The sequence below is a fragment of the Megalobrama amblycephala genome, linkage group LG2, assembly GCF_018812025.1.
Source record: "Megalobrama amblycephala isolate DHTTF-2021 linkage group LG2, ASM1881202v1, whole genome shotgun sequence".
Lineage (NCBI taxonomy): Eukaryota > Metazoa > Chordata > Actinopteri > Cypriniformes > Xenocyprididae > Megalobrama > Megalobrama amblycephala.
The window spans coordinates 11,617,858-11,632,777 of record NC_063045.1 but is presented as its reverse complement, the minus strand read 5'-3'; the positions used below and the strand labels follow the sequence as shown (position 1 = coordinate 11,632,777).

The following is a 14,920-nucleotide window of genomic DNA, read 5'->3' as shown; positions in this document are numbered from 1 at the left end:
AAAGTGACGGCCGCCATGTTATAGTAAGTGCACTCAAACAGGAAACCACACAAGGCTCTCGGCTAAATTCAATCATATCTTTTCTTGTGAGGCTCGGTATAAAATGAAACTACTCAGAATAACAAATAAACAAATTTCAACTTGATTTAAATTACTGTTGTTATGTATTTTGACTGGAGTTTGTAACAAGCTTTGCGTTTTGCGAAGCTGCTAGCGTTGAGTGTAGGCTAAATGTTGACAAGGGAAAATCATGTGACCAGTTGTAGTAACATGTGACTCAATATAAAACTGAATGAGTTTTTTTTCAATACTTTTTATCATATTTTCTTGGCAAAGCATCCTTATGTTTCTCCAATCTTGGACACGCTACTTGTCTTTTTTATTTATATTTATTTTTTATTGACTTGAGAAGCTGACTCTGTATACACATACACACACACACACACATACACATATATATATACACAAAAGTTTTTCACTAACCACAATATAGAAAAGGAAAAATTGAAGTATTGATGAGGACTAAGATAAAGGTTATTTGAAGACCTTGTGGTGAAGAACCTGAAGTTAAACTGGACAAAATGGATGCATTACATAAGATTTCTGAGGATTATATCTGACAGAAAAGTTGACATTTTGCTGGTTAATTTAATGTAATTGTAATACTATTATGTTAATCTTACTGCTTTTAAGTTCCTTTTAGAAATAACTATTTGAAAGGATCTGAAAATGATCTCCTTGTTGAGGTTGGACACAGCTAGTTTTTACCCACACCAAAGAACTAAGTCAACAAGTTATTTTCTCACACTGTTTATTTAAACTGCACCTCAGAGAACAAAAAGCAATGAATATTAAATCTTTGAGTGAGCGTCACATTTCAGAAGAACAAAAATAAGCAAGAAAGAACATTCAATTCCTGGCAGCAGATTTGGAACAAACACAGCATCCACTCAAATTCCTCATGATCGCTCTCCATTCTGCGGCATCATGACCATGACCTCTCCCTCCATGACCACTTTGTCTTTGACAGCACAGGAAACGGAAATAAAAGCAAAGGACATTTTGATCTTTTTAACCTCCGCTTCCGCCACAACCTCCTCTCCGATGTAGAGGGGCGCAGGAAAGCGTATTTCCTGGTAGAGAAACACGCAGCCTTTCCCGGGCAACTTAGTCCCAAGAACAGCTGAGATCAGACCGTTAATCAGCACTCCGTGCACAATGGGGGTCTCAAAAGAGGTCGTTTTGGCGTACTCTGGGTCGAGGTGGAGAGGATTCATGTCTCCCGTCAGCTCAGCAAAAAGTGCGACATCTCTGGCGCTGAATGTTTTGCTTAGCGAGGCTCGTTCACCGATGTAAAGCGACCTGTGCCCTACTGTGAGGGATGCAGGAACCGTCAATGCTGAGTTGACAACAGAGTATATATTTCTGCAGAAAATACTTCTTCTGAGACAGAATGTCATTTTTCCAAGGTATTTGTTTGTAGGCCCACCTCACGATGCCAACTGGTCTCCAAACTGCAGCTCACGGCTATTCCCAGACAACGCTAACAAAAACGGCGACACCTGCAACAATAAATAAAAAGAAAATTAGAGTTGCATTCAATATAGATGTCTGTGACATGGAATTAAATGGGGTTCAGTATCTAAAATGAGATAAACAGCCACTACAGTAACCGCCCATCAGACGCAAATTGCAAAGTAAACAAAGTTTGGCTGACAGACTGCCAATAGCCACGTTAAAATTGTGTTGAGTCATTCCTGGCAGAGATACAGTTGATCCACAAGCTCTTTACTGACAATTAAAAGAATGCAGACTCAGGGCTCAAGTAACTGTTCAATCAGCTTCAGATGTAACACTAGGGAAAACGTACCTGTGTGACTCTGAATGCACATGCCTCATTTTGATATGATCCCAGTAACGTTAATGCACTCCACAGTTTCACCAGCCCGCTAAGATTAAAAAAACAACACAATATTAAGACTGAACATCATTAAATAGACAAAATGGGTGGGACAAATCCATAAGTGTTTATTCATTTCAGAAAAAAAAAATATATACAGTTCGCTCTGCATTTCAGACACTAATTTCTACAAAATTTTACAATTTAAATGGTCCCAAACTCAAGCCCTGAGGGACACCCCAAGTTTCTCCATGTTTATACACAGCTCTGTACTTCAAGTAAAACATGCTCAAACACTTTGGCCTAAATGTACGAGATTTGTACTATAGGAGCATGACTTACCTGTTGTACACTCGTAGTATGCCGGTCAATTCGTTCTCATCAAACTTCAGCAGATCAAAAGGAAAAGAAGCTCCAATCTGCCATACATGATTATAAAAAATAATTATTATAAAAAAATATTATACATCAGGAACAGTCAGAAAGCAGGATAAAGTCAAAAGACACTACAGACTACAGCACATATTTATACAACACAGTTTTATATATATATGTTTTATTATACATAAAACTTTATCATTAAACAATTTCATTAGAGGTATAAATAGTCTCCATCTGAAAAAAAAAAAAATTCAATGTATTTACACTCAATTGAAGCAATTTTTAGTATATATATATATATATATATATATATATATATATAGGAATCAATCAAAATTAAATGAATAATTCCATAATATATTATATATTTGTATGCAGTTAGGTTTGTACCTTCAGCATATTTTTGTATGAAAATAATTACGAATTTTAGCAAAATACTCAAACTAAATCATATTATTTCAGATTTCATTATGCAATGCATTTTTTAATGTAAAAACTCAAATCTGCATCATTGTTACTCTTAAGTTGTGAACAGTGTTTACTAGTCTTTATAGAAACTATAATCCTACATGGTTAAGACATGCTATGTGCTCACCTCTCCGTACAGGTCTTTAAGTCCGCGAATGATCAATTGTTTGAACTCTGGAGAAGAAATATTTCTGTTTCCATTCTCCAAAACCCTAAAAATAAAGAAAAACAAAGAAAAATATGAGGGTTCGACCATTTTATGATCTAAAAAGTGCAATCTAAAAAAGTGCAATAAAAATGACCAGATCAAAACTGACCTGTCCCATGACACTTACAGAGATATCTTCATATAATGATAAACTGAAGCGTTTTTGTAAACATATCGCTCAAATTTTGAGGGTTCCTCCATAACTTGTAGTTTGACACTGCAATCCTTTCAGATGGTCTGCTAGAATGAAGAAAAATAAAAAAAACTGATTAAGATCAATTAATTTTCCGTACTGTTAATAACTACAAGAATCAATGTGCAATGGCGGAAGTCGTCACAGAGATGTCTGTTTATATAATAGTTGCATATTCAATACCATGCTAAATGATTAATGTAATTATTCAGTAACAAGGTATATGAGAATGCAACATGGTATTACCATCTAATACAATCACTGTATCATAGTACTGCCACAATATTCTTGATAAAGGTGAATTTTTGGGAAAACTGTTTCTTCCAGCTCACGTGCAAAGGTCTGTTTTGGCTATAAACTCCAAAACACTTAAACTACAGTTAAAGAACCTCCAGCCACTTAAAAAAAACAATTTACATTTAATTATGCAATTAAACAACTATTAAGAGGTCTAAAAACAGATAAACTTACAGAATTACAGACTGCGCTTGTCCTTCTCTCACAGCATGCGCAGCGCCATGCGACCTCTCGTGCTGTCAAATCTCGCGAGAACACCTCGATAAAAGTCAACAAAAGTTTAAATAGATCAGTAAATAAATAATAAAATAAAAAAGAATTCTAAAAAAATAATTTCTATTTTTTCAACGCTGTTTCAACGAAAGCAGCCACATTTAATGCTAACTTTTAGGTGTTGTCTTCTTTTGACTACATTTTAATTAATCTTTTTTCAGCAACTATTGTTCAGTTAATTTCAATTGTTTTTATTTTTCCGCTCGAATTTTTTTTTGTTAAAAATAAATATACAGTGAAGTAAGCATCACCCGAGAGTGTCTTAAATGTACATCATAAATACTACAGTGAAGTAAGCATCACCCGAGAGTGTCTTAAATGTACATCATAAATATTAAAGTGAAGTAAGCATCACCCGAGAATGTCTTAAATCTACACCACAAATACTACAGTGAAGTAAGCATCACCCGAGGGTGTCTTCCGCATCTGTGTTTTGATGGAGTTGCGCAACCTCTCGAGACTTTCCTTCAGCGCTGACTGGAACTTCCTGAAGCTGCTTCGTTTCACTTTTCATTTCTACAAATTTCCCGTATTTTGGGAATAGCACGGATGTTTTAACTGTCAGTGTCTAGTTTGAAAACACAAGTACAACGCGAAGACAGTTTTAATACTGTTGTCTTATGGTTGGTAAGTTTGTTTTTTGGTCATATTGTTTTACTGTCGCTGCTGTTGAGTTTAACGACCGCCTGTTTTATGTTTGCATCGCTGTTTAAGGTTGTTAACTTTAAATACAGGGTAAAAAATACACAATGCACTCACTTTTTATGCCTTTTGTATAGATTATAGATTTGTATTCATTTATTTCTATTATGATTTAGTTATAAATTACACTAACAAAAAGTACCTTGGTGCTGCCATGTTTAAATTTGTACGAACGGATATAGTACCACGGTATTCCTGAATTCCCACGGAGTTTAATGTAAATAAATACCATATGAATATGGTACCATACTGAAACAATGGGTAACATCTTAATTAACTAGTTTATTTCAAGTCAAAAATATGATTTAACATCACTGAATCAAGATAAATACATTAATTTATACAAATGAACCTAAATTTTGGGATAAATCAGGTAGAAATAGCTCTTTAAGGAGCTTTTTTATGCACTTTTTACAGTGCATAAAAACACCAAACACTGTACTTTTTTTGTGGTCCAATATCTACAAATATTAATTGTTTTTTGGACACATTTTTATATATATTTGAATATAATGTAATATAATATAATATGTATAAATATTTATTTTATTTTATTTAAATATTTATTAATTGTTTTTTGGACACATTTTTTAAATATATTTGAATATAATGTAATATAATATAATATGTATAAATATTTATTTTATTTTATTTAAATATATTTATTTAATTATGTTAACTATTTAAAATAATTTTAGCCTAAAACATGTTATTGCTCTTTTTTTAAACATATACAATAATATATATTTGGATATAATATAATATCATATTTATATATACATTTCATTTTAATAAATATAATAAATGTTTTATTTAATATGCAAGTATATTTTAATATAATATTTACATATACATTTAATTTAAAAAAAAATTAAATTTATTTAAAAATATGTAAAAATATTTATTTAAAAAATATGTAAGTATGTTTTAGTATAATATTTACATATACATTTCATTTAAAAAATAAAATAAATATTTAATTTAAAAATATGTAAGTATATTTTAATATAATAATATTTACATATACATTTAATTTAAAAAATAATTTATTTAAAAATATGTATGAATATTTATTAACTATTTAAAACTTTCTTTTTACTGTAAACCATGATATTGCTGTTTTATGGACACATACAATAATATATATTTGGATATAATATAATAATAATATTTATATATACATTTCATTTTAATAACTAAAATAAATAAATATTTTTCTATTTGTTTTTAACATTTGAATATATTTATTTAAAAATACAAACTATTTAAAATAATTTCTTTTTTTTTTTTTTTTTTTTTTTTTTTTTTTTTTTTTACAAGCTTTCACGATTAAAGCATGGCTGCCCTAGATGCCTCCAAATATTTAACAGAAGGTGAGTGTTAGTAATTATATTATGCAATAAATGTATCTATCATAAGACATATTATGACACAGCAACATGTCTTATGTTAACATGGCAGCGGAGGACGCCGCACAGCTGCTGAGTGACGCCATCAACTCCAGAGACAAAGATGAAGCGACTAAACACCTGGATCGACTTCTGGACCTGAAACTCCCTGTGTGTGTCAAAATAAATCCCGATGCATACTCTAAAGACAGCATCAGGTATGCCGTTAGACCTGTTCTATTGCGGTGAGAAGCACTTGTTGCTGAGGATCTGTAACCACATGTGACGGTTTTGTTCGGCTTTGTGTGACGGCAGATTGAGAGTCGGAGTGGCGGACGCCGTATCAGATACCCACATCCCAATCACAGTGATGGTTCCAGTCTACATGACGGTATCAGAGCTGAAAGAAAAGGTAAAGAGTGTTAGTGATGGACGTGAGAATGAAAATTCTTGTCTGAAAGGAAAACTTAAAATTATACTAGATATACTAGGGCCTTCCTTTATTTTTTAGTCATTCATAACTTGTCTTTCAGATCAATAATGACTATGGCTTCCACCCGGCTCTCCAGCGCTGGGTGATCGGAAAGCGCCTCGCCCGAGACAAAGACACCCTGTATCATTATGGAGTCAGAGATCATGACGATACGGCCTTCCTCTTCATCCTTTCAGCCCAGGCTGCCAATCTGAGCCGTGAACAAGAGAGAAAAGAAAAAGAGGACAGACGGATCGACGGTATCGAGTCTATATTTCTAATAAAAAATAACAGCTTATAAATGAAGAGTTCAGTTGCAAAAACCTCTAGGTCCGTCTGACATTTTTTCTTTAAATGAGCATTTTTTACCAGACTCCTATGCATGTTTAGGTTCAGTAAATTAACTTTAGTGGCAATGAAAAGGTTATTAGTCAGTTATTGAACTTATTTTCAAAAATTTCACTTTGGTATTTAACAAATTTGCTGCAAAACCAGCCAAGTCCATGTGTGCTTTTTTGCAAAAACCTCTAAGTCCATCTCTTCAGACAACAAGACAGTAAAACATCCGTTTCTGTCAGTTTGACAGCAGCAAAAGGAACATTGTTGTGTTTACTTGCTACCCTTGAAATCCTGTCATTGTCACTGTAATGATGGACAAAACATGATAAAAACTTGCAGCTCAGCAATTGAAAGCGACTCAAACGCACCGTCATCTTGAAATGATATGATTCGATTTGCATCTTCCAATTGGTTCTTCTGTGCACTTAGAGGCTTTTGCTGACAAAGGGAAGTGGTGTTTAATAGTTTTTGCCAATGAACCAGTATTTCTGAATGGGCTGATGCTGGGATTTAGCGGATTTGAAGCTCACGTATTTGATGAACGTATACTATGTGTATACTATGTGCTCAATAGTATACTCATTTTTGATGGAGGTGGCTTTAGTGGTTTTTGCATCTGAAATCTTCATATCAAACATAAGTTTACTGAACTGCATGTCTTTCTTAATAAAGTTATAATAGAGAACATTGGCGGCCCACCTCAACGACCACCAGAGCTGCGCGCCAGAGGGGCCGATCTTCCTCATCCTCCTCTACCTCCTAAACCTCAGGTATCTATCTATCTATCTATGCGCAGCTTGTCAGAGCTGTACGGCTCTGTGTTCAGTAGTAAATGCTTCTCCATCTGAAAACCAGAGGGCGCTCTTGCACAGAAACTCTAAATATGCCCTGCCGCAGAAGTAGATAACACGCGTCATTCCAGGAAATCCCTATCGGCATCATACTATCGTTGGAACTGAAAAAACAGAAGATTGAAACGCTTTGATTAATCATGACTAATAAACACAAGACTGCCTTATTCTGTGTAAGAAGCCACATCATCTCACAGAAGGACGCTCAACTGTCATTATGAAGCGAGTTTGGAGTAAAAACGTTATTAAATGTTGTCTTTTGTTGGACAAGATGCTAATAAATGCTTCTCATGTCTGGAAAGATGTTTGACGTGTGTTGCTTTTTCAAATGTACATTATAAGCAACTCAAACTCGCAGTGCTTTCAGATGGAGCAGCATTTGAAGCCATACTTCACTGACAAGCTGTGCATTAAATAAATAAATAAATAAATAAATAAATAAATAAATAAATAATCGCAGCCTTTGCGATTTCATAATCGCACTAAGAATCACATTTAAGCACGATTTCAATGTTTTTTTTCTTATCGTGCGATTAACCATGCAGCCATACTATCTATCTATCTATCTATCTATCTATCTATCTATCTATCTGTCTGTCTATATCGTAATTCTAATCATTTCTTTTTTCGTTTAATACAAGGTTGGATGGTCATGTCCCGGGTGCACATTCCTGAATAAACCGACACGTCCAGGTTGCGAGATATGCAGCACGGCGAGACCTGAAACCTATATAGTGCCGAACGTGTACCAGCCGGATGAGGCGGAAATCAGGAGACTCCAGCAGGAGGAACTTGCCAGCCTGCAGTACGAGCAGGTTAGCTGAGGAGACACAACACACTGGACTACAATGAACTGTTAGATGAAAACCACTCGAAAAACTCCAGGTTTACATCTGAGGAACAAACTCTGAAACTACCTAACCTTATGCCAGCATCTACAATCTCTATAGTATAAAAAGATGAATTGAAAGTGAAAATGAGGAACATTTACAGAGTTTTCATACTCCTTCACTTTTCAAACACTTTATTTGTGTAATACATCTAGGGCTATAGCCTAATCAAAGGTAGCCAAACTCATAGTAGCACAAAATTACAATCCAATCACAATTCGTTATCGATTAACTTGCAGTTAGTGAAAGCGGGATAGGTGGAATCGTGCTGAATGACACACAACAGAAGCGTGATCAGATCTCCTTGCGCCTGAATAGTCAAATACACGCACACACAGATGTCAAAATGCCCATTGTGTGGATTAACTCGCGTGAATACAGTCGGTTATGGCTTAAGTGGATGTAAACCGGTGGGTAAAAACTGGATATGTGTCAGTATATTACGTCCATGCATTCAGCAGCCCAATTAAATACCTGTCTGTCATTAATGTTAATCAAACAGTTAAATAAATGTATACATGTTAAATAAACCTACTGTATCTGAAAAAAAAGTTTAGGCTATTTAATTTACTGTTGTATTTGTAATTTGCTAATTTGCTTCTTTGTTCTTTTTATATAGCCTAACAATAATAACTCATAAAATTTATCATATCATGTTCATATTACCCACCCCTTGCCCACCCGTACATACCAGCTGATATACCATGTAGTCTTGATTTGGGTGGTCACTCTGCATTTGAAAGTTTGAAAGGGTTTTTAAATCTAGCTAATCAAGTAAAATGACTCAAAAATCAAGTAATTTAAGCATGCCAAAGTCAACTTTAATCATATAAAATGTAATTTCCTAACAGCAAAATTGTGGCTAGTGAAAATGCTGAGTGGCTAGTAACTTTGGAAAAGCCACTAGCCACAGTGGCTGGTGAGCAAAAAAGTTAATGTCAAGCCCTGAATACATCAATTTGAAAATGTTTGAGTGGATTATTTTCCGTTTACTCTGCACCACAGATTTAAATGCAGCATTAATTTTACAAAAACAAAAAACATTTCTCATTTTGTTGTTGACTAAGTGGTCAGAAATTAATGTTTTAATCATTTAAGCAAACCAATGAAGAAATTTAAAGCAATTTAATTTTATGCAGTCCTGAATAAAAAAAAAAATTAAAAAAAGAGGATTGCTATTGTATCTTTTTGTGGATCATGTAGATCGGTTGTTTCCCAATTAGGCTTTTATATTTACCAATAGGATAATATGCTATATAGAATCATATTACGACACATTAATAATAATAATAAGGTAAAGAAACTATTTCCGGATTTAAAAATACATATTATTGTTTTTATTAATTAAATACATATAAAAAAAATCTAAATTATTAAATGTATTAATTATTTTATTAACTAATAATCAAAATGTAATAAATGTAATTTAATTCTGCTCTTTTCTGTAGGATAAATTAAAATGTTTTGATTTTTAGAGAATTCCATTAGCATCTTTTAGGATTGGGTCCGCATTATGATATTAATTCTAAAAGGAATCTTTTAGCATTTTGACACATAAAAAAAAATCCACAAACATAACACATGTGGCTGTGTCCATTCATTCACATAGTCTCTGATAGAAGAACGGAAGAAGAATTTCCAAGAACTCCTGGAAACAGATTCCCAGAGTCTGGTGGGGAACACAGATCAACTGGATTGCGCCATCTGCTTTTGCACCATCATGCCAGGAGAGGGCGCCGTGCTGAGAGAGTGCCTGCATAGCTTCTGCAGGTGAGATAAGACTGTTCATTTTTAAAGTACTGGTTCACTTTAAAATGAAAATTACTCAAGCCATCCTAGGTGTATATGACTTTCTTCTTTCTGACGAACACAGTTATATTGAGTTATATTAATAAACATCCTGACGCATCTAAGCTTCATAATGGCAGTGAACGGGTCCTCACAAGTATAAAGCTCAAGAAAGTGCATCCAAAGCAAAACGTACTCCACACGGCTCCGGGGGGTTCATAAAGGCCTTCTGAAGCGAAGTGATGTGTTTGTGTGATGCTTCCACCAGACAGTTTTCAGTATTCAACGTAAATGACGTCACGTCAGTTAAGCTTTCTTCGTAAGTTGAATACAGAAGGCGGTCTGGCAGAAGCTAGATATTTTAATTTATAACTTGTTAAATGTGACCCTGGACCACAAAACCAGTCAATTTTTTTTTTAAATTAAGATGTATACATCATTTGAAAGCTGAATAAATAAGCTTTCCATTGATATATGGATATATTTATATCATATTCCATTGATATATGGATATATTTATATTATATTCCATTGATATATGATATATTTATTAGGATAGGACAATACTTGGCCAAGATACAACTATTTGAAAATCTTGAATCTTAGGGTGCAAAAAAAAAAAAAATCAAAATATTGAGAAAATCGCCTTTAAAGTACTTCAAATTAAGTCCTTAGCAATGCATATCCACTCACAAAAAGAAGTTTTTGATATATTTACGGTAGGAAATTTTCAAAATATGTTCATGGAACATGATCATTACTGAATATCCTAATGATTTTTGGCATAAAAGAAAAATCAATAATTTTGACCGTTCCGTTCACTGCCATTATAAAGCTCTGATGCGGTAGGATATTAATATAACTCCGACTGTGTTCATCAGAAAGAAGAAAGTCATATACACCAAGGATGAAAGTCATATACACTTGAGGGTGAGTAAAGCTTGGGCTAATTTTCATTTTAAAGTGAACTAATCCTTTAATGTAAACATGAAAGTACCACTGAAATACAACTTCTGTTTATCTTACAGAGACTGCCTGAAGGAAACTGTTCTGAACTGCACGGATGCCGAGGTGGCGTGTCCCTATAGAGACAACGCTTATTCCTGTAACTGCAAACTTCAAGATCGAGAAATCAAATCAGTAAGATCATAAATGCGGTATTATTTAGCCTTGAATTATTGCGATGCACTTCATAAACACACCAAACTCCACTGTTTCCCACCAGCTTCTCTCTCAGGACGAGTACCAGAAGTTTCTCGAACTGAGGCTGAACATCGCAGAGTCGCGCAGTGAGAACAGTTACCACTGCAAGACGCCCGACTGCGCCGGCTGGTGCATCTTCGAAGATGACGTGAACGAATTCACGTGTGACATCTGCAGTGAGACCAACTGCATCCTCTGCAAAGTAAACACGATGTTTGTTCATGTTTAGTTCATGCCTGGTTTTGAAGTGCATGTTACGGTGACCTAAAAGACTGTGGCTGTTTTTCAAGGCTATTCACAAGGGAATGAACTGCCAGGAGTACCAGGACGACCTCCGTATACGAGCCCAGAATGATGACGCAGCCCGGCAGACCACGCAAATGCTGGATGTGAGTGGAGAACTTATTCATTTCAAACGTTTTTTGTTAATATTTGAAGCTATTGAAGTTATTGAAACAATGCCCACTAGAGATGGGAATCGTAAAGAATTTCCTTAAAGGAATTTCTGTTCAACTAATGATTCTTTTAGTAACTTTAAAGGAATACATTTTTGGAAAAATGGCCAAAAATTAGATAATTTCAATAATAAATATATGTACAATAATCATTTATTAGTAATAACTTGAAATCAGACTAAATTGGCTGCTCTGTATGTGTATAGTTAAAAAGACACGATTCATGAGAGTCATTTGTTCATGAATCAGACTACATTGGTCGCGCTATATGTGTTTGATTATCTAAAAGGAGCAGATTCATAAGAGTCATTTGTTCAGGAATCAGACTACAGTGGTTGCACTGAGTATGTGTTTGATTCACTAAAAAGACACGATTCATGAGAGTCATTTGTTCAGGAATCAGACTACAGTGGTCACGCTATATGTGTTTGATTCGCTGAAAAAAGCAGATTCATAAGAGTCTCTTGTTCAGGAATCAGACTACATTGGTTGTACGGAGTATGCGTTTGATTCACTAAAAAGTCAAGATTCATGAGAGTCATCTGTTCAGGAATCAGACTACAGTGGTCACGCTATATGTGTTTGATTCGCTGAAAAAAGCAGATTCATAAGAGTCTCTTGTTCAGGAATCAGACTACATTGGTTGCACTGAGTACCTGTTTGATTCACTAAAAAGACACGATTCATGAGAGTCATCTGTTCAGGAATCAGACTACATTAGTCGCGCTATATGTGTTTGATTATCTAAAAGGAGCAGATTCATAAGAGTCATTTGTTTGGGAATCAGACTACATTAGTTGCGCTGTATGTATTTGATTCATAAGAGTCTCTTGTTCAGGAATCAGACTACAGTGGTTGCACTGAGTATGTGTTTGATTCACTAAAAAGTCAAGATTCATGAGAGTCATTTGTTCAGGAATCAGACTACATTGGTCGCGCTATGTGTTTGATTATCTAAAAGGAGCAGATTCATAAGAGTCATTTGTTCAGGAATCAGACTACAGTGGTTGCACTGTGTATGTGTTTGATTCACTAAAAAGACACGATTCATGAGAGTCATTTGTTCAGGAATCAGACTACATTGGTCACGCTATATGTGTTTGATTCGCTGAAAAAAGCAGATTCATAAGAGTCTCTTGTTCAGGAATCAGACTACATTGGTTGCACTGAGTACCTGTTTGATTCACTAAAAAGACACGATTCATGAGAGTCATCTGTTCAGGAATCAGACTACATTAGTCGCGCTATATGTGTTTGATTATCTAAAAGGAGCAGATTCATAAGAGTCATTTGTTTGGGAATCAGACTACATTAGTTGCGCTGTGTGTATTTGATTCATAAGAGTCTCTTGTTCAGGAATCAGACTACAGTGGTTGCACTGAGTATGTGTTTGATTCACTAAAAAGTCAAGATTCATGAGAGTCATTTGTTCAGGAATCAGACTACAGTGGTCACGCTATATGTGTTTGATTCACTGAAAAAAGCAGATTCATAAGAGTCTCTTGTTCAGGAATCAGACTACATTGGTTGCACGGAGTATGTGTTTGATTCCCTAAAAAGACACGATTCATGAGAGTCATTTGTTCAGGAATCAGACTACATTAGTCACGCTATATGTGTTTGATTCACTGAAAAAAGCAGATTCATAAGAGTCTCTTGTTCAGGAATCAGACTACATTGGTTGCACGGAGTATGTGTTTGATTCCCTAAAAAGTCAAGATTCATGAGAGTCATTTGTTCAGGAATCAGACTACATTAGTCACGCTATATGTGTTTGATTCACTGAAAAAAGCAGATTCAAAAGAGTCTCTTGTTCAGGAATCAGACTACATTGGTTGTACTGTGTATGCGTTTGATTCACTAAAAAGTTACGATTCATGAGAGTCATTTGTTTGAGAATCAGACTACATTGGTCACACTGTGTGTGTCTGATTCACTAAAAAGAAACAATTCATAAGAGTCATTTGTTTGGGAATCAGACTACATTGGTTGCACTGTATGTTTCTGATTTTGAAATTAACATTAAAATGTTAATGTTACCTGTCAATCGGTTTCCATTCCAGCAACTCCTGAAGAACGGCGAGGCGATGAACTGTCCCAAATGTCAGGTGATCGTCCAGAAGAAAGATGGCTGTGACTGGATCTGTTGTCTGATGTGCAAGACCGAGATCTGCTGGGTGACTAAACAAGCCCGATGGGGACCAAAGGTCAGAGACAAAACTACATGATTCATTCATTCTGTGATTCACAAACATCAGATAGTTAACCTAGAGCTGGTTTTGACTCCTCAGGGTGCTGGAGACACATCAGGTGGTTGCAGATGTCGAGTCAACGGAGTCCTATGCCATCCGCAGTGCCAGAACTGCCACTGAACACTGGCGGCATCGCTGAACGCTGCTTCTTCAACAAGCAAAAACCTCCGCTACAGTAACACTTACCAAACTCCTTGAAATAATCCAGGTAAGGTTGATGTGCTACATACAGTTTGAACCTTTAAAACATTCAATCCCTCTAGTCATATCACTGGCACATCAATCAGAATGCATATACTTTCTAGAAAGGGTTCATCGATAAGTTCCAGGACTAAAGATTCAGAACATGTTTACAAAAATAAAAGTATCTGAGCTTTTATAGGATAAAAAAAGTGAAATTTTTAAAACATGCATTAAACTGTCTTAAATCACTACTATTTTCTGGACACATGATGCTCTGGGACTGTGTGCAATGATATTGTAAGAGAAAAGCCTTAATATTGTTCAATCTTGATGTTTGTAAAAGGTGATTTTTGTTTATATTCCAAAGATTTGTTTGTTGTAAAATCATGGTAGAATATGCAATATGGCATGATGAAGGAATAAATCAAGCTAATAAAGAAAAAAACGACACATTGAAGATTAAATTGAATGCACAACAAATGCATAAAATGGAGCGGATTGTAATCAAATGAAAAAAGAAAAACAATTGCAATTTTTTGTTGTATTTTTTTAACATGTCGAAGCATTATCATTCTGTTCTTTTGTTTGCAATATTTTATGATTCAATAAAGCTGGTATACAAAAATAATTCAAATGATTTTTTTTTAAACAAACTTCTTAATATAAATTATAATTCA

At 34.7% G+C, this 14,920-nt stretch overlaps 3 protein-coding genes across 5 annotated transcripts; 1 reads left to right on the top strand and 2 right to left on the bottom strand.

Moving 5' to 3' along the window:
• Positions 1–794: 794 nt before the first annotated feature.
• On the bottom strand, positions 795–1,460 carry LOC125263596 (hydroxyacyl-thioester dehydratase type 2, mitochondrial-like). Its single transcript, XM_048182654.1, has one exon. It carries the CDS (start codon positions 1,458–1,460, stop codon positions 960–962), a length of 501 nt encoding a protein of 166 aa, XP_048038611.1. The 3' UTR covers positions 795–959.
• Positions 937–3,650, bottom strand: rpp14 (ribonuclease P/MRP 14 subunit). Of its 2 annotated transcripts, XM_048182658.1 has the most exons (7): positions 3,622–3,650; positions 3,085–3,197; positions 2,877–2,961; positions 2,243–2,319; positions 1,871–1,949; positions 1,490–1,562; positions 937–1,372 (listed from the first exon to the last, which is right to left on the bottom strand). In XM_048182658.1, the coding sequence occupies exons 2-6, from the start codon at positions 3,156–3,158 to the stop codon at positions 1,491–1,493; spliced, it is 387 nt and encodes a 128-aa protein (XP_048038615.1). In that variant the 5' UTR covers positions 3,159–3,197; positions 3,622–3,650; the 3' UTR covers positions 937–1,372; position 1,490. The 2 variants fall into 2 exon arrangements, with proteins under 2 accessions (XP_048038615.1, XP_048038614.1); XM_048182657.1 differs by having other exon boundaries at positions 1,083–1,562.
• Positions 3,651–4,164: 514 nt separating this feature from the next.
• On the top strand, positions 4,165–14,871 carry rbck1 (RanBP-type and C3HC4-type zinc finger containing 1). Of its 2 annotated transcripts, none has more exons than XM_048182579.1 (13): positions 4,165–4,343; positions 5,743–5,795; positions 5,884–6,028; positions 6,126–6,222; positions 6,344–6,542; positions 7,294–7,391; positions 8,114–8,287; positions 9,972–10,132; positions 11,179–11,290; positions 11,376–11,555; positions 11,644–11,742; positions 13,872–14,015; positions 14,100–14,871. In XM_048182579.1, exons 2-13 carry the CDS (start codon positions 5,759–5,761, stop codon positions 14,178–14,180), a joined length of 1,527 nt encoding a protein of 508 aa, XP_048038536.1. In that variant the 5' UTR covers positions 4,165–4,343; positions 5,743–5,758; the 3' UTR covers positions 14,181–14,871. The 2 variants fall into 2 exon arrangements, with proteins under 2 accessions (XP_048038536.1, XP_048038535.1); XM_048182578.1 differs by having other exon boundaries at positions 4,165–4,347.
• The last annotated feature ends 49 nt before the right edge of the window (positions 14,872–14,920 follow it).

Bases quoted from the DNA above. Each gene is read 5' to 3' on its own strand.
- rbck1 (XM_048182579.1), top strand. From the start codon at position 5,759: ATGGCTGCCCTAGATGCCTCCAAATATTTAACAGAAG. The intron at 10,133-11,178 runs GTGAGATAAGAC...TTTATCTTACAG, and splicing joins TGCCTGCATAGCTTCTGCAG to AGACTGCCTGAAGGAAACTG. The intron at 11,556-11,643 runs GTAAACACGATG...CTGTTTTTCAAG, and splicing joins CCAACTGCATCCTCTGCAAA to GCTATTCACAAGGGAATGAA.
- rpp14 (XM_048182658.1), bottom strand. From the start codon at position 3,158: ATGGAGGAACCCTCAAAATTTGAGCGATATGTTTACAAAAACGCTTCA. The intron at 2,320-2,876 runs GTGAGCACATAG...CATGTATGGCAG, and splicing joins TTAAAGACCTGTACGGAGAG to ATTGGAGCTTCTTTTCCTTT. The intron at 1,563-1,870 runs GTACGTTTTCCC...TTATTGTTGCAG, and splicing joins GTGCATTCAGAGTCACACAG to GTGTCGCCGTTTTTGTTAGC.
- LOC125263596 (XM_048182654.1), bottom strand. From the start codon at position 1,460: ATGACATTCTGTCTCAGAAGAAGTATTTTCTGCAGAAATATATACTCT.